This window comes from Osmerus eperlanus, chromosome 12 (genome assembly GCF_963692335.1).
Source record: "Osmerus eperlanus chromosome 12, fOsmEpe2.1, whole genome shotgun sequence".
NCBI classification, from domain to species: domain Eukaryota; kingdom Metazoa; phylum Chordata; class Actinopteri; order Osmeriformes; family Osmeridae; genus Osmerus; species Osmerus eperlanus.
This window is the reverse complement of record NC_085029.1, coordinates 7,457,818-7,479,696: the sequence shown is the minus strand read 5'-3', so window position 1 is coordinate 7,479,696 and position 21,879 is coordinate 7,457,818. Positions and strand designations below refer to the sequence as shown.

General features: G+C 50.1%; 2 protein-coding genes across 2 annotated transcripts in view; one reads left to right on the top strand and one right to left on the bottom strand.

Annotated features, from left to right (window-relative positions):
• The window catches only part of gas7b (growth arrest-specific 7b), a 12,937-nt gene extending 1,853 nt beyond the window's left edge, over positions 1-11,084 (top strand). Inside the window, exons 2-7 of the mRNA XM_062475352.1 lie at positions 3,582-3,659; positions 5,719-5,847; positions 6,556-6,679; positions 8,462-8,541; positions 8,810-8,908; positions 9,101-11,084. Of these exons, the coding sequence (XP_062331336.1) occupies positions 3,582-3,659; positions 5,719-5,847; positions 6,556-6,679; positions 8,462-8,541; positions 8,810-8,908; positions 9,101-9,214 (624 nt within the window). The 3' untranslated portion in view covers positions 9,215-11,084. The remainder of the gene's footprint in view (positions 1-3,581; positions 3,660-5,718; positions 5,848-6,555; positions 6,680-8,461; positions 8,542-8,809; positions 8,909-9,100) is intronic.
• The window catches only part of LOC134031644 (putative uncharacterized protein MYH16), a 12,576-nt gene continuing 1,714 nt past the window's right edge, over positions 11,018-21,879 (bottom strand). Inside the window, exons 2-14 of the mRNA XM_062475351.1 lie at positions 21,863-21,874; positions 18,762-18,958; positions 18,426-18,558; positions 18,001-18,217; positions 17,513-17,649; positions 15,919-16,022; positions 14,856-15,048; positions 14,420-14,623; positions 14,002-14,127; positions 13,645-13,815; positions 13,242-13,442; positions 11,967-12,113; positions 11,018-11,846 (exon numbers count right to left, since the gene is read on the bottom strand). Of these exons, the coding sequence (XP_062331335.1) occupies positions 11,694-11,846; positions 11,967-12,113; positions 13,242-13,442; positions 13,645-13,815; positions 14,002-14,127; positions 14,420-14,623; positions 14,856-15,048; positions 15,919-16,022; positions 17,513-17,649; positions 18,001-18,217; positions 18,426-18,558; positions 18,762-18,958; positions 21,863-21,874 (1,995 nt within the window). The 3' untranslated portion in view covers positions 11,018-11,693. The remainder of the gene's footprint in view (positions 11,847-11,966; positions 12,114-13,241; positions 13,443-13,644; positions 13,816-14,001; positions 14,128-14,419; positions 14,624-14,855; positions 15,049-15,918; positions 16,023-17,512; positions 17,650-18,000; positions 18,218-18,425; positions 18,559-18,761; positions 18,959-21,862; positions 21,875-21,879) is intronic.

Below are 21,879 nucleotides of genomic sequence, written 5' to 3'. Positions count from 1 at the left end.
TTCCGTCCCGCGTTGCCATGAAAACGATGCTGTCGCCGCGTCTGTTTCTCTCGCGCTCCTTCAGCGCGCATTTCTTTACCGAAACAGGAAGAGGCGTTTGTAAATGTTGCGTTGCAATGATCTTCTTCTTCCTCCTTTCTTCCGAATTAGGATAGAAGAAGAGTATGCCAAGAATCTCGCCAAGCTGTCCCAGATCCCCCTGGCAGGACAGGAGGAAGGGTGAGTGACATCACCTTCTGTAGGAAACCCCTGTTAAAGAACCTGTGTCTTACACGATCGGAAAGGCTTTTAAAGTCAAAGCAAGACAAGAAGGGGTTGACTGTTGTAAACTTCCTGGAGATTTCGTTTTTGGTCAAACCAGACTACACCAGACTCTTAACTCCAGACCATGCCAGATCATATCCAGACCAGGACTCCTACTCCAGACCAGACCAGACTCCTAACACCAGACCAGACCAGACTCCTAACACCAGACCAGACACCTTACTTCAAACCATGCCAGGCTGCCCAGTTGTGGGAGTGGAGGCTCGTCAGTGGAGATGTGAAAGAGGAAGTCTGTTTTTCCTGTAAATCAACTGCTTCCTTTGATCCAAGGCCCCACAGCAAGCACCAATAATACAAGAGATAGGGAGAGAAAAACGAAGAGGGGGGGGGGGGGGATAGAGACAAAGAGAAAGACAGAGAGGGAGAGAGAGAAAAAGAGAGAGGGAGGGAGAAACCAAGTGGTGACTGGTTGGGTTTCTAGGGGTTTCCATGTGTATTTAGTGAGGCAGTCTGGTTTGAGGGAGGCAGGCTGTGGGGGAGGGAGAGAAGCAAGGAGGGAGGCTGTGAGGCAGGGAGGCAGGCTGGGAGGCAGGGCCGGGAGACGGGAATGAAGACAGGGGAAGCTGGCGGTGCGAGCCTCAGATCCTGCTGTACGGGGAGTGAGTCGGTCGAGGATTTATCATCAGTGTGATTAGATCCAGAGAATCTTACAGCTCGTGTTAAAGGAACGCACCAGAAGTGTCTCCTCGTTGTCTGAAAAGTGAAGTAGATTTACGGCTTTAAATCACTGCAAGGACACAATGGCAATATATAGCACTTCATTATTTTTCCCTTTATCTCTCTCTCTCTCTTTCTCTCTCTGTGATTCTACACTGTAAGACTCCCCTAGAATACTCCCATAGAGATACAAATATGGACAGCCCATAGAGGTTAGGTGATGGGCAGTACAGTAGATATACACACCACTCCACATCAGGGTGTAGCAGCTGGATGGAACAGGACTGGGTTCAGATACAGTCTGGATCATGCCAGCCAGTTCTACCCACCCACACCATGGCGCCTGTCACACAAAGCTGCTATTATCATCCTCTCACTACCCCCTGTCCTCTCTCTCTCTCTCTCTCTCTCTCTCTCTCTCTCTCTCTCTCTCTCTCTCTCTCTCTCTCTCTCTCTCTCTCTCTCTCTCTCTCTCTCTCTCTCTCTCTCTCTCTCTGTTTCTTTCTCTCTCTCTCTCTCTCTCTGTTTCTTTCTCTCTCTCTCTCTCTCTCCTCTCTCTCTCTCCCTCTCTCTCTCTCTCTCTCTCTCTCTCTCTCTCTCTCTCTCTCTATTTCTTTCTCTGTCTCTCATTTTCTCTCTCTCTCTTTCTCTCTCTCCCTCTTTCTGTCTGTCCCTCTTTCCTCCCTTCCCCCCTCTCTCAGCCTTGCTCTGCTGTCCGCAGGACAATCCCTGTTTTGTTGTCCGGTCCTCTTCTCCCCCTGTGCCCGTCCTGGTTCATTCCTGAATCTTCCATTTGTTTGGCCCACAGCATGTGACCACATTTACAATGCTGATCATGAGCTGCGGTTACTGTACGACAGAAAGGAACATAAATGGACAAATTCGATTTTTGTCGCACAGAAGTACTTCACAAAGCAGCTATGCGGCATGTGAATATCTGAATGAGTATCAGAAGTGTTCACAAGTGTCTCTTCAGCATATGGGAATAGTGATAGGATTTTGACAAGACATAGACGGCACAAGTCCACATAAAGGATTCATCTGGGTGTATGTACTGTAGCCTCTTGACAAAGTCCTCCTTCTTAAAGAGACAACAACTCTAGTATTGCCTACACAACAACTGAGACGGCCTTATCATGACAAAGTTAAGGTTTTATCGTATAAAGCATTGGATAATAATATAATCCAATGTTAGATATACTGTAGGTGTTGTACGGCACTGTACAGTATTCATCCATGGTACTGGTCTGTGTGGCACAGGAATACATATCTATCGTATTAAAGTGCTGTCCTAGTCAGGTGACAACGTACAGAGAGTGAGACAGAGAGTGAGACAGAGAGTGAGACAGAGAGTGAGACAGAGAGTGAGACAGAGAGTGAGGCAGATAATGTGAGACAGAGAGTTAGAATGAGAGAGATAGTGAGAGAGGGAGTGAGGGGAGTGAGAGGGAGTGAGGGTGAGAGAGAGTGATAGCGAGAGGGAGTGAGAGGGAGTGAGAGGGAGTGAGAGGGAGTGAGAGGGAGTGAGAGGGAGTGAGAGAAGAGGGAGAAAGAGTGAGAGAGTGAGAGAGTGGGTAGGGGAGAGTGAGAGTAAGATGGTGATTGAGTGAGAGAGTGGAGTGCAGGTGCCAGACTGGCCTTGGCTTTAGCTCAGGAATGTGCTCGGTGTCAGTGGAAGAGAATTCCACACATGTCTTCCATTCAGAAGGTTCTTTTGAAGCAGCCTGGTTAGATCCTCCATGACAGACCTCTGCCTCCTGATGGATGGGCTGGATGGATGGCTGGTTGAATTACTTTGGTCGGTTGGCTTAGTTGTATAGCCTGGTTGGATGACTTTGTTGAATAGCTTGGTTGAATGGCCTGGTTGGATAGCCTGACTGGGCCCCCGATTAGTAAACATATAACAAGTAGTTCAGAAAAAACTAAGAAGAAAAAGCTAACCTACATAATACTAAAAAGTAAATAAAAAAGGGTGCTTTCCTGACGGGTTGGCCTGGCTGTAGAGAGGCCTCTGCTGCTGGGGATGGTTACATATGTGAACTTGTGCTCTGGACCTTGTGGTGAACCCCATCTCTCTCAGCATGTGACGGAACCCTCCCAGACACCCCCACTCGTCTCTCTCTCTCTCTTTCCTAGATCCCCCCTGTCTCTGTGTCTCTGTCTCTGTCTCTCTACCCTCTCCGTCTCAATCTCGGTCTCTCTCTCTCTCTCTCTCTCTCTCTCTCTCTCTCTCTCTCTCTCTCTCTCTCTCTCTCTCTCTCTCTCTCTCTCTCTCTCTCTCTCTCTCACTCTCTCTCTCTCTCTCTCTCTCTCACTCTGTCTCTCTCTCTCTCTCTGTCTCCCTCTCACTCTGTCTGTCTCTCTCTCTCTCTGTCTCCCTCTCTCTCTCCCTCTCTCTCTCTCTGCCTCTCTCTCTCTGTTCCAGCTGTGAGTCTGTATCTCACTAATGCCTGGGTGGTATTTCTTCTAGGGTTGAAATACTTAACTTTTCAATTATCTCGGTACTGTCACCCCCTAATCTCCCCGCTCTCTCTCTCTCCCCCCCTTTCCCCCCCCTCTCTCGCTCTCTCCCCTCCTATTCCCCTCTCCCCTCTCTGCAGACTCTAGGAGAGGCCTGGGCCCAGCTGAAGAAGAGTCTGAATGATGAAGCGGAGGTTCACCTCAAGTTCTCCTCCAAGGTAACACACACACGCAGACGCACCACACACTCGAACACCGACACACGCACACCACCACACACGACCGTCACACACACACACACTCACACAGCACTGAGAGCATCATCCCACCCTCTGTCCTTTCATCGTCGATCTGTACTTAAGGGACAGTCCCTCGCGTCTACTGAGCATGCCCAGCTGTGCACAGGAGGCCAGCTCGCTCTGGTTCGGCTCAGATTCATGTCTGAGGCAGCCTGTATGCTGCTGCTGTTAGCATATGAAACTACAGATGCCTTGATAGCACCATATGTTCAGATCCCTGGAGTCTGTTCCAACTCCCTGGCTTGGTGAGTCCAACACAGCCGCCTGCCTTGCTAGCTCAGGCCCCCTGCCATGAAAGACACGTATGATGAGTTTAGCCTGGCAGGGAGAGGGGAAGGGAAAGAGAGGAGGTAGAGAGATGTGGATAGAGAGAGATGGGAGAGGGGAGGCAGAGAGAGTTAGAGATAGAGAAAGAGTTAGGGAGGGTGAAAGAAAGGTGGGGCGAGATTAAAAGAGAGGTAGAGAGATCAATATAGTGAGGGAGAGAAAGAGAAGGGAAAGAGAGGTACAGGAGAGACGAGAGAGAGAGCGGTAGTGAAAGAGAAAGAAAGAGAGGTGGGGAGAGAGAGGTAGGGAGAGAGAAAGAAAGAGAGAGGTATTGGAGAGAGAGAGAGAGGTAGTGAAAGAGAGAGAGAGAGAGAGAGGTGGGGAAAGAGAGGTAGGGAGAGAGAAAGAAAGAGAGGTATTGGAGAGAGAGAGAGAGAGGAGGTAGTGAGAGAGAGAGAGAGAGAGAGAGAGAGAGAGAGAGAGGTAGTGAAAGAGAGAGAGAGAGTGGTAGGGAGAGAGAAAGAAAGAGAGAGGTATTGGAGAGAGAGAGAGAGAGAGGTAGTGAAAGAGAGAGAGAGAGGGAGGTAGTGAAAGAGAGAGAGAGAGAGGTAGGGAGAGTGGTAGGGAGAGAGAAAGAAAGAGAGAGGTATTGGAGAGAGAGAGAGAGAGACACACACAGAGACAGAGACAGAGACAGAGACAGAGACAGAGACAGAGACAGAGAGAGAGAGAGAGAGAGAGAGAGAGAGAGAGAGAGAGAGAGAGAGAGAGAGAGAGAGAGAGGTGGGGAGAGAAAGAGGACAGGATCACAGCTGGGCTGAGTGGAGGAGAAATCATCAGTTTTTCTTCTCTGGAGAGAGAGAAAGGCACAGATGTTCCGCAAGCAGCCAGGATGGAGGACGAGACGAGAGACAAGAGAGGGAACAAGAGGAGGAAAAGAAGGTTGTGAAAGAGAGGGAATGAAGAGTGTAAATTTCAGCTCCTGGGACGATTTATACATGAGAATACCCCAATCACAGATCCCTCTCCCCCTGCTCTCTCTCTCTACCGGCTTATTCAGGCAAACTCTGAAAGCGGATCTCCTCATGTGCTTACACGCTTTTGACGACAAAAGATCCAATAAAACGATAGCGAACATCACCACATACCAAAACGATTCATGCCATCTTGCTGTTTTTTTTGCTATATTTATTTGATCCCAAACACTGAATCAAACTCCTGGTCTTCAACTGTCACTGTTCCGCTGTATCAAAGTTAACTCAGATTCAAAGTCAACACTGACCTACTTTAGGTTCAGTTTGGTGGAGAAAAATTATTGCCTGGAGTCCCCTGACAGCTCAGTCAGATAAAACCGACACAAGGCAAAAATCCTGCCCCCTAATATCATAATAGTAGAACATTTAAACAGCTTAAATGTTATATATAAATATTTATACATTTGTTTTTAGCTTGGGGGATAGCTCAGTGGTAGAGTATTTGGCTGCAGATCAACAGGTCCTAGTTTCACATCCCCACAGTACACCTCTTTGGATAAAAGCGTCTTCTAAATGAATACATCATTAATATTATTATAGCTGAGCAGCAGTAGAGTGCCGCACAGAGTCCACAATGCCTACTCTGTGTAACTGGAGTGTGTGTGGTGCGTGTCTGTGTGGTGTGTGCATCTGGTATGTGTGTGTTTGTGGTGTGTGTGTGTGGTGTATGTGCCCAGCTGCAGAGTGAGGTGGAGAAGCCTCTCCTGACCTTCAGAGACAACTTCAAGAAGGACATGAAGCGCTTCGACCATCACATCGCTGACCTGCGCAAGCAGCTGCTCGGACGCTACGCAGCCGTGGAGAAGGTACGCATCACCACGTAGTCATGCTGCTGTCACACACACACACATGTATGTAACACACACACTATGTAACAACGCTCACATACATATATGTAACACACAGGTATGTAACAAACTCACACACGTGTATGTAACACACATGTAGACAGACACCAGACAGCCCAAGCTCCCGTTGGTCCTAACGAACCTTGTCGTTCCTGGCCTCCGTGTGTCCTCCGTGTGTCCTCCGTGTGTCCTCCGTGTGTCCTCTGTGTGTCCTCCGTGTGTCCTCCGTGTGTCCTGCGTGTGTCCTCTGTGTGTCCTCCGTGTGTCCTCCGTGTGTCCTCCGTGTGTCCTGCGTGTGTTCTCCGTGTGTCCTGCGTGTGTCCTGCGTGTGTCCTGCGTGTGTCCTGCGTGTGTCCTCCGTGTGTCCTGCGTGTGTCCTCCTTGTGTCCTCTGTGTGTCCTGCGTGTGTCCTCCGTGTGTCCTCCGTGTGTCCTCCGTGTGTCCTGCGTGTGTCCTCCGTGTGTCCTCCGTGTGTCCTGCGTGTGTCCTGCGTGTGTCCTCCGTGTGTCCTCCGTGTGTCCTGCGTGTGTCCTGCGTGTGTCCTCCGTGTGTCCTGCGTGCCTCCTCCGTGCGTCCTCCGTGCGTCCTCCGTGTGTCCTCCGTGTGTCCTGCGTGCGTCCTCCGTGTGTCCTGCGTGCGTCCTCCGTGTGTCCTTCGTGTGTCCAGGCTCGCAAGGCGCTGGCGGACAGACAGAAGGACCTGGAGATGAAGACACAGCAGCTGGAGATCAAGCTGAGCAACAAGCACGAGGAGGACATCAAGAAGGCTCGCCGGAAATCCACACAAGCAGGTCAGGGCTCCGACGGGTCAAAGGTCACGCTCCGGGTCGGGGGGGGGGGGGGGGGGGTCACGCGAGTGGTTTATTATTTTGTGGCGTGTTTGAGTTCACCACAGAGACGGCTGATCCGACCAGATTGTGTTGAGATGTTGAGTTTGCGTTCAGCTTCCAGCTGAATGTTAGTGCTTCGGATACAGCTCTGGAGGACTGGGAAATTCAACCGTATCTGTACTTTTGTTACTGAACAGCAATTTTAGATACTGAGTCACAGTGATCTACGTCGATGCAGTCGACTGGCTGACGCTTTATCAGCACTTACACCCAGACATGAGGTCAGAGGTCAAGTAAGAACAACACTAGCATCACATTAACGCACTAGCTGTGTGTGTGTGTGTGTGTGTGTGTGTGTGTATGAGAGAGTGTGAGGGTATTTGAGAGTGTGATGTGTGTGTGTGTGTGTGTGTGTGTAGGTTCACAGCAGACTAGCAGCATTTAGGCGTGGGTGTGGAGTAGCAAGAAAGGGAGGAGGGGAAGGAGAGGAGGAGGGGCTGACAGAGATTGTTGTCCTTGGTTTGAGCACTGACAATACAGGAAAGCTTGGAACACACATGCAACAGTGAGGAGAGAGGAGGAGGAGGCGGGGATGTAGTCTTGTTCTTCTCAGAGCATGGGGAGGTTTGTGATGGGGGGGACATGACTGGAGAGGAGAAACAGATGAAGACCTCCTCCAGAGAGTGATGTCATGGCTTGGACCAGACTGATTTCCAGACGCCCTAGGACATAGGACACACACACAGCCACAGACACGCACACAGTCACACATACACACAGTCACACACACACACACACAGTCACACACACAGTCTCACACGCACACACACAGTCACACACGCACACACACACACACACACAGTCGCACACACAAACACACAGTCACACACACACACACAGTCACACCCACACACACACAGTCACACACACAGTCACACACAGTCACACCTCCGAAGTGTAAAAGCAATGGGCGAAGTGTAAAAACAGAAGCAGTTGTAGGTGATCATAGGGGTGTGTGTGTGCGTGCGTGCGTGCATGTGTGAGTGTTTGCACGTGGCCTGATGACTACAGAGTGAGAGAGTCAGAGATCAAAGCGGCAAAACATTGCATCTGCTTGGACGCAGCCAGGCATCTCTCTCTCTCTCTCATATAACTCACTGCCTCATGCTTTTAGGGAGTAACAGTCGATGTTTGGCACTATATATTGATGTCTGGTCACCATGGGTTGTTTGTGTTGTAGTAGCCTTGTTGCCGTGGTCCATATGGTCTCTAGTGCCCCCTGCTGGTAAAGTAATCCCATTGCCAGAAGTTTTAACGAAAGCTCATTTGAAGGATCGAGCTGTTAGTATATATTTACTTAATTCCAACTTGAACCCATTTTTATATATATATATGTCTAAATAAACCTAAATCTATTTTTGAACTTCTGAGTTGAAATTAAAATCAGGTATGTGGAGATTAGGCGCCTTATCAAAATACACCCATGCTGTTAGTTTCATATTAATATGTTGATAGTTTTGCAGTAGTCTGACATATTTAAGTCAGTGGTTTGCCTTTACTCCCATCCTGTTATTTATAACATCATTTAGTAATAATGTATTTACTTAACAGACGCTGCTTCTATCCAAAGCAAAATGCGGCGAGGGGATTTGAACCTGCAATCTCTAGATCTGCAGTACTAACTAACTAACCAATCAGTTAAACCTGTACCTTTTCTAAGCTGTATAATGTTCTGTGTGACAGGAGATGACCTGATGCGCTGTGTTGACCTCTACAACCAGTCCCAGTCCAAATGGTTTGAGGAGATGGTGACCACCAGCCTGGTATGTAGCTCACCTCCACACGAGGCCGTTGCTGTCGGCATCGTTCACCTGGGTGACCCTGTACTCCCCCATCCAACCCTCTCCAACACGAATAGACTTCCCTTTGAGACGGACAAGGAGACGTCCCCACCCCACTGTCATCCCCTCCGCTGACCTCGAGTGCCTTCCTCCCTCCCCTCCCAGTTTACCCCTGAATCTTTGATATCGTTCGGGGCCTTCTTCCATCACTCCCTCTCTCCCCCTCCCCTCCCCTCCCCCCTCCCCCCAGGAGCTGGAGAGACTGGAGGTGGAGCGCGTGGAGATGATCCGACACAACCTGTGTCAGTACACGACGCTACGACACGAGACGGACATGTTTAACCAAAGTGTGAGTAGCCCTGTGGGTCGGTCAGTAGCATGCTGACTCACACGCACACACAAACACACACACACACAGTCCCACACACTCACACCCATGAAAACACACACTCACACCCATACACACAGTCACTCTCACACACAGTCACTCTCACACACACACACACACAAGCGTGGCTGAGTGATGCTCTTGTGTCTCCAGACCATGGAGCCGGTGGACCAGCTGCTGCAGTGTGTGGACCCAGCCAAAGACAGGGAGCTCTGGGTCACGGAGCACAAGACTGGGGAGGTCCGGCCGGTCAACATCGAGATCTAACACACACGCACATATATATACACACACACACACACACATTCCCTCTCACACACACACACACACACACACAGGCAAATGAACACACGTGCACGTTTGCCCACACATGTACACATACATGCACACACACTCTTACGCCCGCACTGAAACACACACAGACATATATGCGCACACACACACCTTGATCCGGGGAACAGCAGTTCCCCCTGGGGATTTGGAAGACTTCAGGAATCGCCATCCTCCTACCATTGCATTTGACTGATATCAGACAGGAGAGATGGAGAACAGACTCCTCACGCCTCTCCTGTCACCTGCTGGCGGTCTGAAAACTGAAGGTCCTGCTTCTGTAGACAGACAGACCGGCAGGCAGCAGACCAGAGGACCAGCCCGGCCGCCACCTGGTGGCCAGTTCAGGCACAGCAGCACTCTCCATGGAATGACTGAACGATTAGAAGGAGAATGTCTAGAATGGCCGGCAGAAGGGAGATTCCGGGTCCTCTTGTTCTGGGTCTGTCGCCTGGCTGGATGGATGAGAGGGTTTGAGGTTGACCATGGAGGTTTGGGTAGAATATGGCAGCACCAGACAGTATTCACCATTCGCCCCGTTTTTTTTTTACCAGGGCTTCTCTCAGGTGCGAGGGGTGTTTTACACAAACAGCGGAGAGACAGTGTTATTCTTGTACATAGCAGACTGTACACGCCACAGGGCATGTGTCGGGTGTGGTGTGTGTTCGCTTTTGCTCTGTGGAGTAACTCCATCTCACTTTCACGTGTTTAAACATGGCCGATTATGGTCAAACTGAAACCAGTGCTTGATGATTGCTTTTAACAGCTGCTACTAGTAAACAAATCACAGACGGCATTCCGGTGAATAGCTTTGTTAAGTCTCTCTGTAACACATTTAGAGGCTGTATTGTCTGAAAGCTCAGTTCGAAATGTCACTGGAACACTGTAAACAGAGTGGTAAAGAGAGGTTTTGATGTGAAGCTATAACACACCATGTTAGTGATTGGCACCATCCTGTTATACTGTTGTTCTGTTGTGTTGTTATAATTATAAATCAGACAGTTGCACTTTCTGGCCTATGGGGTTTGATGTGAGCTTGTTCTTCTCTATTCTGCCCTTGTTGCTATGGAAGGGGTCTCTGAAACAACACATGATAGGAATAAGAAATTACTATTTTATTTCGATTTTTTTCATTGGGTTAAAGGGGTATATTTGAGGTCTGTGTTTTACAAGTGAAGGTGTTATATGTAAATACTAGACAGATGTTTATGCTAGGCTGCAGAGTCAAGGTATTATTAGAATGAAGGTGTGAAAGTGTGATGTGCTTTAAGGCCAGGAAATATAAATATAGTTCACAGAAATGGAGGTACAGATAATATATTCAACTAATTTAGCATTATGCTTATTTTTATACCAAATAAAAAATAACAAGAACTATGCGTGGGTAAACATCTGTGCAAATTAAACAAGATCATTTGGGATTTGTTCAATTGATAAATCTCTTTTTGAAATAGATATGCAAAATAGATATTGCTGTCTAATGGAGCGATGTAAACACACCAGGTAGACCATTCTCCTCAGGTAATGGAGGACTGCACCTGGGGGAGATGGATATTAACTGCTAAATATTTGACATTAATGTTTGGCATTTTTATTATAAATGTATGCATTTAATGCTCTGACTGTCTATGATTTTACAGTGATTTTACTTTTTCCACAAAATAACTGGATGATTTTTTTTCTTTTTGGTCAAATGGTTTTGTGTTTTTTTTCTGACAAAAGACCACACATTGAACTGTAAAGGATGAAAAGTTTTATTTCTCAAAAACATATTTCCACATTCAACAATAAAAATGCTCTGGATATGGACTTATTTGTCTGACAATCAACATTTCAACATTTAGTTCGACGATAGAAATCTAATTTGGTAATCATGAAGAGGGTAACTAACTAGTTTGCACAAAATATTGATGTAGGGATATGGGTGCAAATTAAACATTTTAGTGGAAGAACCTAGTTAAAAAAACATGTTTTTTACAAACAATATGTGAGCCCTTTTTATTGCAATTAGTACCTTAATGACCCAAATGAGTGGTTTTCTTTAGGTGAAAAACTTTCCTTCTTATTTCAGCTCTAGCTCATGATTCTGCTGGATCAGGACCTAACAGATATAGAAAGTGTAAAACTGTGGGAATACAAGATACTGCTGTGGAAGCTGATATAACCGGGCCAGGGTCTATGAAACAATACTGCATAGTGACAAGTCAGCTGTAACAGTCACACCTTTAGACTTGGCCATCATGTCATGATGTGCGTGTTTAGTTTGTTGTGGGTTATTTGTGTGTGTTTGTTTGTATTTATTTGTGTGTATGTTTGTGTTTTTAATACAGTGTGTGTGTGTGTGTTTGTACTTATGTTTGTGTTTCTAATATATATTTGTGTGTGTGTGTGTGTGTAGAATGTCTGTGTCAGCATCCTACTCTATCATGAGCTTCTTGAGGGAGTTGAGATAGGCTGGGATGAGGGAGCTGACGGAGTCACTGTCGTCGTTGAGGATCTTCTCACCTCTGCCCTCCGACCCCGCTGAGCTGGGTGACCTCACCACCCCGGGGTAGGGCGTGCTGTAACCCTGGAAACGGCGGCGCACACATCAACACCGCGGCATTGCGAACGACGCTCATACAAGTAGGGTTTCGATGGACTCAATTCGAGTGATTCGATGGGATTCGATTGGATGGGTTTGACTCACCGAGGAGCAGCCCTTGCTGAAGCTGCCTCTGTTCTTGGTCCGGATCTTGGTGAGAGCCGACTCGGCGATGTCCGCGCGCTCCTCCGCGTCGTCCAGCTCGTGGACTGTCTTGCGGTACTTGGCCAGGTTCATGTTGGCCTGCTCCTCCTGCGTCAAGGACAAGGAGAAGGACGGCTTTCTTTAGAAGATGCTTCCATCCAAAGACATGAGAGGAAGCGAACAGGGGATCAGAGAGAGATGGCTGAAGGGGAGACCTAGCGCCCCCTACTGGGAGAGACAGGGCGCGACGGAGCGATGAAGAGAGAGGGAGATGGAGAGAGGGAGATGGAGAGACAGGGAGCGATGGAGAGATGGATAGATGAAGAGAGAGAGAGATGGAGAGACGGAGACGGATGAAGACGTCTGTCATCAACCACTGATCAATCAACAATAACAAAGATTGCAACGAATGATTACGTTATTCCTTTTAGGCTGTTTTGAATGTTCTGAATATTCAAACAATGTTTGATCTACACCCTGCTATATTAGCTCATGAGAACATGACCCTCGGTCATGCACAGGAGAGAAATATGTCTATGAATGATGTCGCTTATTGCATTGATAAACTGTCATTATGCTGTTTGCTAAAGCTTGCTTTTGCTTGCATAGCCATAAGTTACAGTACTTTGTAAGATGCAACAAGGAAATGTCTGTGACACTAGTGTAGGTCCGAGCTCATAATGTTACCAAAGTGTGTAATGTCATGCAACTTTGAACAAGGAAAATGGGAGGAACGTAAAGGCCATTTCTAGGAGCCCAATCTAAAGACTAAACAAAAGCTATCGAGCACCACGGATGCAGCGTCTTCTGTGCTTGCGAAGCTGTGTTGTCACCGCCCTCCCATATTGTGATACTATTTAACTGCGAGAGAGTGAGAAAGGGAAAGAGATGGAGAGAGAGGGAGATGGAGAGAGACAGAGGGCTACTGTGAGAGAGGAGGGAGCGACAGAGAGACTGGTCTCATAGATGGAGTCTCTCTAGAAAGGAGACCTTCCGGAGACTAGTTGCAGAAATAGAATGAGAGACTGCCTCCAAGTCTCAATGAAGAAAGTCAAGGGAGACCTACCCCCTTCTCCACTGGGAGGGGGCGAGGGAGAGACTGAGGGAGAGACATAGATGGAAAATGAGAGGAAGGGAGAGACAGAGTAGAAGAGAGAGACGAGAGACTTTCCCGGAAGTCTCATCAGGCCCAGCGAAAGGGACGCCAAGGGGGGGGGGGGGGGGGGGGAGACTTACCGCCTCCTCGACCTGCCTCTTGTAGGCCTTCATCTTGTTCTGCAGCCTCTCCACCAGGTCCTGCATGCGCTGCTGGTTCTTCTGGTCCTCCTCCGACTGGAACAGCAGCTCCTTCAGTCGCCGCTCGTTCTTCCGCAGCCCTTTCACCGTCTCTGCGTGGCGCTTCTGTTCCGAGTCCAGCTCCAGCTCCAGCTCCTTCACCTGCAGGGGCGCGCACACACACACACACACACAACAGATACACACACATCCAAATTTGTTTCTGAGTTTATGGATGTGTGTTCCAGAGCTGGACTTTGAGTGTATGCAAGCGTGTGTCAGCCTTTCCAGTGTGTGTGTGTGTGTGTGTGTGTGTGTGTGTGTGTGTGTGTGTGTGTGTGTGTGTGTGTGTGCGTGCGCGTACCTTGCCCTCCAGCTTCTGGATGATCTTCTTGCCTCCTTTGAGGGCCATCTGCTCGGCCTCGTCCAGCCTGGCGCCCATGTCCTTCACCTGGGCCTCCAGACCCTTCTTCACCCTCTCCAGGAGCTGGGCGTGTTCCTGCTCCAGACGCAGCTCCTCATACACCCGCGCACTCTGGTGGAGGGGGGAGGAGGGAGGGATAGGGGGAGAGGGAGAGACGGGAGACAGGGAGGGGAAGATGTCAGATCAAGAGGTCGCAGGTTCAAAAGCCCAATCCCCCCCCCTCCCTCTGTACGATGCTCGGGGCAGAAAGGCGTCTGCTGCGCGAATACACAGGAAGGGTCGCGCGGGGAGGGCTACCTCACAGCCGGCCTTCTTGACTCGGTCGTTGGCGGCTCTCAGCTCGATGAGGGCCTCCTCGTGCTCCTGCTGGACGCTCTGCACGTCCACCTCCAGCTTCCTGCGGCCGCTCAGCGCAAACTGGAACTGCGGGAGGGGAGGGGAGGAGAGAGGGGGAGAGAGGGGGAGAGAGGACATGTTTGTTGTACAGGTTATGGACAAAATGTTCTTTAATCTCTGGAAATATCTCAGCAAGGTGCTAATGAGTGTCAGTATCTAGCTAGATAACCGTAGCCCCGACCACTACTCCAGCCACACACACACACAGAGACACACAAACACGAGCACATAAGCACACACACCCACACAAATAACGAGAGAAAAAAAAGTATTGAGTTGTGTTTTCTTTCCACCGGTGTTCCAGGGTGTTCCAGGTCACCTGGGTGTTGAGGTCGTTGTACTTGTCGTTGGTCTCCTGCAGCTCCGTCTCCAGGGCCTTGCGGGCTCGCTCGGCGTTCTCCAGCGCCCCGCGCCTCTCCTCCCCCTCGCTGGCCAGCAGGAGGCAGCGGCGCTCCAGCGCGGACAGCTCCTCCCTCTGCTCCTCCTGGCCGTGCACCTCCTCCTCCAACTGAACCTGCAGGTCCTGGGGGAGGAGGGGGGGGGGAGGTGGAGAAACGGCGAAGAAGGAAGGGGGTCAGCCACAGTAAGGGGAGAAAGAGAGAGGAGCAGAGAGACGGAGGAGGGACAGAAAGGAAGAGAGAGAAGGAGAGACAGGAAGAGCGAGAGAGAGAGAGAGAGAGAGAGAGAGAGAGAGAGAGAGAGAGAGAGAGAGAGAGAGAGAGAGAGAGAGAGAGAGAGCGAGGAGGCCCTCTCACCTTGATCTGCTGCTGCATCTTCTTGGCATTCTTGCTGAGCTCGGCGTTGGTCTTGGTCAGCAGGTCCACCTGCAGCTCCAGCTCGTTCAGCTCGGCCTCCTGCTTCTTCTTCAGCCTCAGGCCCTCGGTGCGCCCCTTCACCTCCACGTCCAGACTGGCCTGCAGGGACTCCAGCGCCCTCTGGTGACTCTTCCTGGTCGTGGAGGAAAAAGGAAAGCGATTGAAGACGAGGAAAGAGGAGGACAGGAAAGGGTTTGAGGGATGAGGGTTAGGGTTTGAGGGATGAGGGTTTAGGGTTTGAGGGATGAGGGTTTGAGGGATGAGGGTTTAGGGTTTGAGGGATGAGGGTTTAGGGTTTGAGGGATGAGGGTTTAGGGTTCGAGGGATGAGGGTTTAGGGCTGAGGGATGAGGGTTTAGGGTTTGAGGGATGAGGGTTTAGGGCTGAGGGATGAGGGTTTAAGGTTTGAGGGATGAGGGTTTAGGGCTGAGGAATGAGGGTTTAGGGTTTGAGGGATGAGGGTTTAGGGTTTGAGGGATGAGGGTTTAGGGCTGAGGAATGAGGGTTTAGGGTTTAGGGTTTGAGGGATAAGGGTTTAGGGCTGAGGGATGAGGGTTTAGGGTTGAGAGACGAGGGATGAGGGTTTAGGGCTGAGGGATGAGGGTTTAGGTGCAGTTCTATGGGCATAAGTGAAGCCCTCTGTGACATGAGTTGTGTAAAAATGCCTTGTGTTTTTACCCTGCGTGTAAAAAAGGGCTATTCAACTAAAAAAAAAAATCATTTCATAGTTGATATAGGACAAACTAAAAAGTACTTTAAAATCTGTTTAAAACTTACCATGAGGGGTCCGTGTTAGTCAGCAAGAGGAACAGAGAGAGTAAGAACTGTAAGATGTGAGTTCAGCGGAAACATCACGACCATGGTACTCCACTATTGTGACTTATGAGGGTTGGGGGGAGTTTGGGGGGAGGATGAACTAAACCAAGGGTGGGGGGGGGGGTTGCGGGTGTGTGAACGAAAACAGGGATGGGGGTGTTGGGGGGGGGGGGGTGAGAACTAGGTACCTGGCAGCCTCAAACTCCTCCTCCTTCTCCTGCAGGCGGCGCTCCAGATCTGATTTAGCCTGGGAGAGCTCCAGCTGCAGACGTAACACCTTTGTCTCCTCCACCTGGGGGGGGGGAGGGAGAGAAAGGGGGGGAAGAGATAGAGGGGGGAGAGATATAGGGGGGAGAGATAGAGGGGGGGAGAGATATAGGGGGGAGAGATAGAGGGGGGGAGAGATATAGGGGGGAGAGATATAGGGGGGAGAGATAGAGGGGGGGAGAGATAGAGGGGGGAGAGATATAGGGGGGAGAGATAGAGGGGGGGAAGAGATAGAGGGGGGAGAGAGGGGGGGGAGAGATATAGGGGGGGAGAGATATAGGGGGGAGAGATAGAGGGGGGGGGAGATATAGGGGGGAGAGATAGAGGGGGGGAGAGATAGAGGGGGGAGAGAGGGGGGGAGAGATATAGGGGGGGAGAGATATAGGGGGGAGAGATAGAGGGGGGGAGAGATAGTGGGGGGAGAGAGGGGGGGGAGAGGGGGGGGGAGAGGGGGGGGGGATAGAGGGAGGGAGAGAGGGGGGGAGCGATAGAGGGGGGGAGAGATAGAGGGGGGAGAGATAGAGGGGGGGAGAGATAGAGGGGGGGAAGAGATAGAGGGGGGAGAGAGGGGGGGAGAGATATAGGGGGGAGAGATAGAGGGGGGAGAGATATAGGGGGGAGAGATAGAGGGGGGGAAGAGATAGAGGGGGGAGAGAGGGGGGGGAGAGATATAGGGGGGCAGAGATATAGGGGGGAGAGATAGAGGGGGGGAGAGATAGAGGGGGGAGAGATATAGGGGGGAGAGATAGAGGAGGGGGGAGAGAGGGGGGGGAGAGATATAGGGGGGGAGAGATATAGGGGGGAGAGATAGAAGGGGGGAGAGATAGAGGGGGGAGAGATATAGGGGGGAGAGATAGAGGGGGGGAGAGATAGAGGGGGGAGAGAGGTGGGGGAGAGGGGGGGGGATAGAGGGAGGGAGAGAGGGGGGGAGCGATAGAGGGGGGGAGAGATAGAGGGGGGAGAGATAGAGGGGGGGAGAGATAGAGGGGGGAGAGATAGAGGGGGGGAGAGATAGAGGGGGGAGAGAGGGGGGGAGAGGGGGGGGGGATAGAGGGAGGGAGAGAGGGGGGGAGCGATAGAGGGGGGGAGAGATAGAGGGGGGGAGAGATAGAGGGGGGAGAGATAGAGGGGGGAAAGATGGAGGGGGAGAGAGAAAGAGGGGGGAGAGAGAGACAGAGATAAGGGTGGGGGTGAGGAGATGTCTATCCACCCTGATGAAGGAGAGCCTGAGGGTCTTGTGTGTAGGTTTAACCTCCCGTCTCCATGGCAGCAGATGGCTGCTATTCAGCCGTTATCTCTGGCTGGGATCTCTGTGCCTGGTTAGGCCTGGCTAATCTAGCCTGTCGCTCGAGGGGGACCCCCATGACCCACCTCCCCCCCCCACTCCACAACCACCCCCCCTCCACACATAAACACACACACGTGTCTGAACTGTTCAGACCATAAAGGTCGATGACAATGTCAAAAGATCCCCAGAGGGCAGGTGACACGCCTGTTCCAACGCAGCCTCCCTACCTCTAGCGCTGCCTCGGACTCCTCCAGCGAGGCCTGCAGCTCGTCCTTCTCCATCTCAATCTTCTTCTTGGCTTTCTGGAGCTCGTGGACACTCTTCCCTCCATCAGAGAGCTGGTCTGTGAGGTCGGCGATCTCCTCTGAAGGCAGGAGATGACAGAAGAAATGAATGATCTTGATACTTGATAGTTTTATTCAAGGTGAGGTACAAGGTCTGGGCAGATATTTGAACCTGTTGTCTAATGACTGAAATGCCTTACCACTGAGCTGTACCTCTCCCCCTACCAAAATCTAAAAATCTCTCATTCTCATGCTCAATGTGTCGCTTTTGGACCTGTTCAGAACCTGACCAACTGTCCTCCACTAGGACCAGTACATAACCTGCCTGAACCTCTATCATCCTCAGGGCTAAATCAACCGTTCCTGGACCCGAATTAGAACCGGACCAACTGTCCTACTCTGGGACAGGTCTACACCCTGGAGCCCCTCACCCTGGTGGGCCTTGTTCTCCCTGCGCAGCGCCTCTCCCTGCTCCAGCACCTCCTCGTGGGCCGTCTTCAGCTTGAAAAGCTCGGTGGCGTGCTGCCGGCTCTCCTTCTGGCAGCTCTCCACCTCGGCCAGCAGCTCCTCGCAGCGCTGCCTCCAGTCGCCCAGCTGCTTCTCCAGCACGCGCTGCTTCTTGTCCAGGGCCTGGCCACAGCCCCCTGCCTGGGGGAGGGGGAGGGAGGAGGTGGAAGGGGAGGAGGAAGGAGGAATAGGAGGAAGAGGAGGAGGAGGAAAGACGGCGGGAAAGGAGAGAATGGAGATGAGAAACGGCGGTCGTTCCGGGAGACAAAACCGGGAGGGAGAGAGGAGAGCAAAGGGCTTTCTCTCTCGTCCGCGAGTGTGTGTGCCCCTCCCTCACCCCCCCCCCTACCTTCTCCAGGTCCATGCAGAGCTCCTCCACCTCTCCCTGCAGCCTCTGCTTGGTCTTCTCCATGGACGAGCACTTGGCCTGGGTGGCCTCCACAGCCTCCTCGGCCTCCTGCAGCCTGGAGGCCAGCTTCTTCCTGCATCACACACACACACAAGCATACACACGCACACACACGGACACACATATACACACAGAAACTCAGACCTATACGCTCACCTCCACCGTGTCCCAGATGTGTGGATGTGTGTTTCTGCGTGTGTGTGTGCGTCCGTGGACGTGCGCATGTGCGTGCGTGTGTGTGTGTGCGTGCGTGAGTGCGTGTGCACGCGGGCTCACCGGGCCTCCTCCAGCTCGTCGGCGTGCTGGAGGGCCTCCGCCTCCTGCTTGCTCCTCCAGTGCGTGACGTCGCTGTTGAGCCGGGACACCAGCCGCTGCAGCTCCAGCTTGCTCTCCTGCTCCTCCTCCAGCTGCTCCTTCAGCACCTCCACCTCCTGCCTCGCCGACGCCAGGGTGCCCCCCAGAGCCTGCTTGGCCTGGGGGAGGGGGGTGGGGGTGGGGGGAGATGGAGGGAGAGGGAAGAGGGGATTGGTCAACATCGGTGGAGAGAGCGTCTTGACAAGATCGCATCCTGGTATAAAAGGCTGAATACAAATATGTTGTGCTAGCTAGCTGCGTAGGCCTATATGAAGTGCCACTCGTGCAACAATTTACGGTGATACATTTGAATGAAGTAGGCTGCAATGAATACCACATGAATGTTCTTTTTCTGTCTGTTAGATGTTCCTTATCTCTCTTTGTCTGCCTCTGTTGCTCTCTCTGATAACCCCTAACCCCTAACCTTAACCTTAAAATGTATGCAATAAGGGACAAACTACAGACTAGTCCTGGAGGAGTGGCCATCAACACTGAACTTTCCCCTATACCAAGCATGCTGCATGTTGAGGCTCTCACTCACTTTAACCCTATTTCTATGGAAGCGTTCATCGAGCTGATAGACTCCTCGAAACCCACTAGCTGCCTTCTCGATCCTCTCCCTGACAAACTCTGTAGGGAACTTCTCCCTATTATTGGACCACCCATGCTTAGTATTATTAATGAATCTATTGTAATTGGCCAAGTCCCCAACGATTTCAAACAAGCTATTATTAAGCCCCTTCTTAAAAAAACAAACCTGGATCCAGGTTGTCTTAGCAACTACAGGCCAATTTCAAATTTGCCATTTATCTCCAAAATTTTAGAGAAGGCTGTGGCACAACAGCTCACTGAGCACCTCTCCTCAAATCAGCTTTATGAACCTCTCCAGTCTGGATTTCGTCTCCACCACAGCACTGAAACTGCATTAGCCAAGGTAGTCAATGATCTACTGTTAGCCTCTGACGCGGGTTCTTTCTCTGTCCTGGTTCTTCTAGACCTAAGTGCAGCTTTTGACACGGTGGATCATGAGATTCTCTTGGAACGTATGGAGAACTATGTTGGGATTTCTGGTACATCACTTCAGTGGTTTAGATCGTATCTATCCGATAGATCACAATATGTCCACTATGATGGCTGCTCATCCAGGAGCTCCACTGTAAAATACGGAGTACCACAGGTGGTTCAGTTCTAGGCCCTCTGTTATTTTCTCTCTATATGCTGCCTTTAGGAAACCTAATTAGAAGCTCTGGGGTAAATTTTCACTGTTATGCAGATGATACTCAGCTATATATGTCTATAAAGTCTGGAGAATTTCCACATGCTATGGAAAAATGTGTTTCTAGGTTGAGAGGCTTGGATGACTGCAAATTTCCTTCTTCTAAATTCGGATAAAACCGAGGTTCAAATTTTCGGTCCTAAAAAATATAGAAATAATTTTTCCAATCTGACCTTACACCTAGACGGCGTCAAAGTCTCTCAAAGCCAGCTAGTAAAAAATTTAGGAGTCACAATGGAGACAGACCTTTCGTTTGAGTACCATATTAAGCAAATTACTAGAACTGCATTTTTCCATCTACGTAATATTGCCAAAATACGAAAATTTCTCTCAAAGGATGATGCCGAAAAACTAATACATGCATTTGTTACGTCCCGATTGGACTATTGCAATGTGTTGTTCTCTGGCCTCCCAAATACCCACCTAAAAAATTTACAGCGGGTGCAAAATGCTGCTGCTAGACTATTGACCAGAACAAGAAAGTTTGATCACATAACATCTACTCTTGTCTCTCTACACTGGCTCCCTATCCAAGCCAGAGCTGACTTCAAAGTTCTACTACTAACCTACAAATCTCTGCATGGATTGGCACCACTGTACCTCTCCGGTCTCCTTGCACCCTATTGCCCCGCAAGGACACTTAGATCTCAAGATGCCGGCTATCTGGTGGTTCCCAAAATTAAGAAAAAAACAGCTGGAGGTAGGGCGTTCTCATATAGAGCGCCCCTTCTCTGGAATAAACTACCCGTCTCAATTAGGGAGTCTGATACTGTTTCGACGTTTAAAATTAGGTTAAAAACGTTATTGTTTAGTCAATTCTACGACTGTTAAAGGTAAGTATGTTACTAGTTGGAGGCAACGGGGGACGGGTTGTTTCCATCCTTATTCTTTAAGTATAACTTATTTTAGAGTTCTCTTCCCTGGAACAGATTTCATGTTCAAAATGAGGGGGGCTGTCGCTGTCTTGGTGTGTGGGGTTGCATCAAATTCCCCTTTTTTGCTCTGTTAAATTGCTGCACCTGTCCACACTTGACCGGTGGGGATCTCATTCTATTATGACTGTAACTGTTAGCTGCTCCTGGCATTCTCTAATACCTGCTCTCCTCTCTCTGTCCCCCCCCACACACATCCCTTGTGGTGTGGGGGGTTTGAGTTGTCAGCACCTGCCTGGTCGTCGGTCAGCCAACGCTGGACCTGGTCGCGAGTCTCCCGGTCCTGTCCTACATCTATAAAGTTGAATAATGGATTTTGGTGTTTTAAAAACCCATCGACACTGTATGACTATGTTTAGCCTGTGTTCTGCTCCTCTCTCCCACCAACCGTCTCTGGAGGAGGGGATCCCTCTCTGAATTGCTCCTCCCAAGGTTTCTTCCATTTTTTTTTTTTTTTTTTTCTCCTGTTGAGAGTTTTTTGGGGGAGTTTTTCCTTGTCTTCCTTGAGGGTTTAGGTTGGTTGAGGGGCAGTTCTATGGGCATATGTGAAGCCCTCTGTGACATGCTTGCATGTAAAAAGGGCTATACAAATAAATTTGATTTGATTTGATTTGACTTAACCCCTAACCCCTAACCCTTACCCTTAATGTAACCCTAACCTCCTTAAATCCTCTTGCAAACAGAATCTGAGGTCGTGGAACACAAGAAAATCGCACAAGGTCAATTGTTTGTTTGCTTACTAGGGTTGTTTACTATCAAACAAGACGCCTCACACACACACACTCACTCTCACACACACACACACACACACACACCTTGAGCTCCTCCTCCA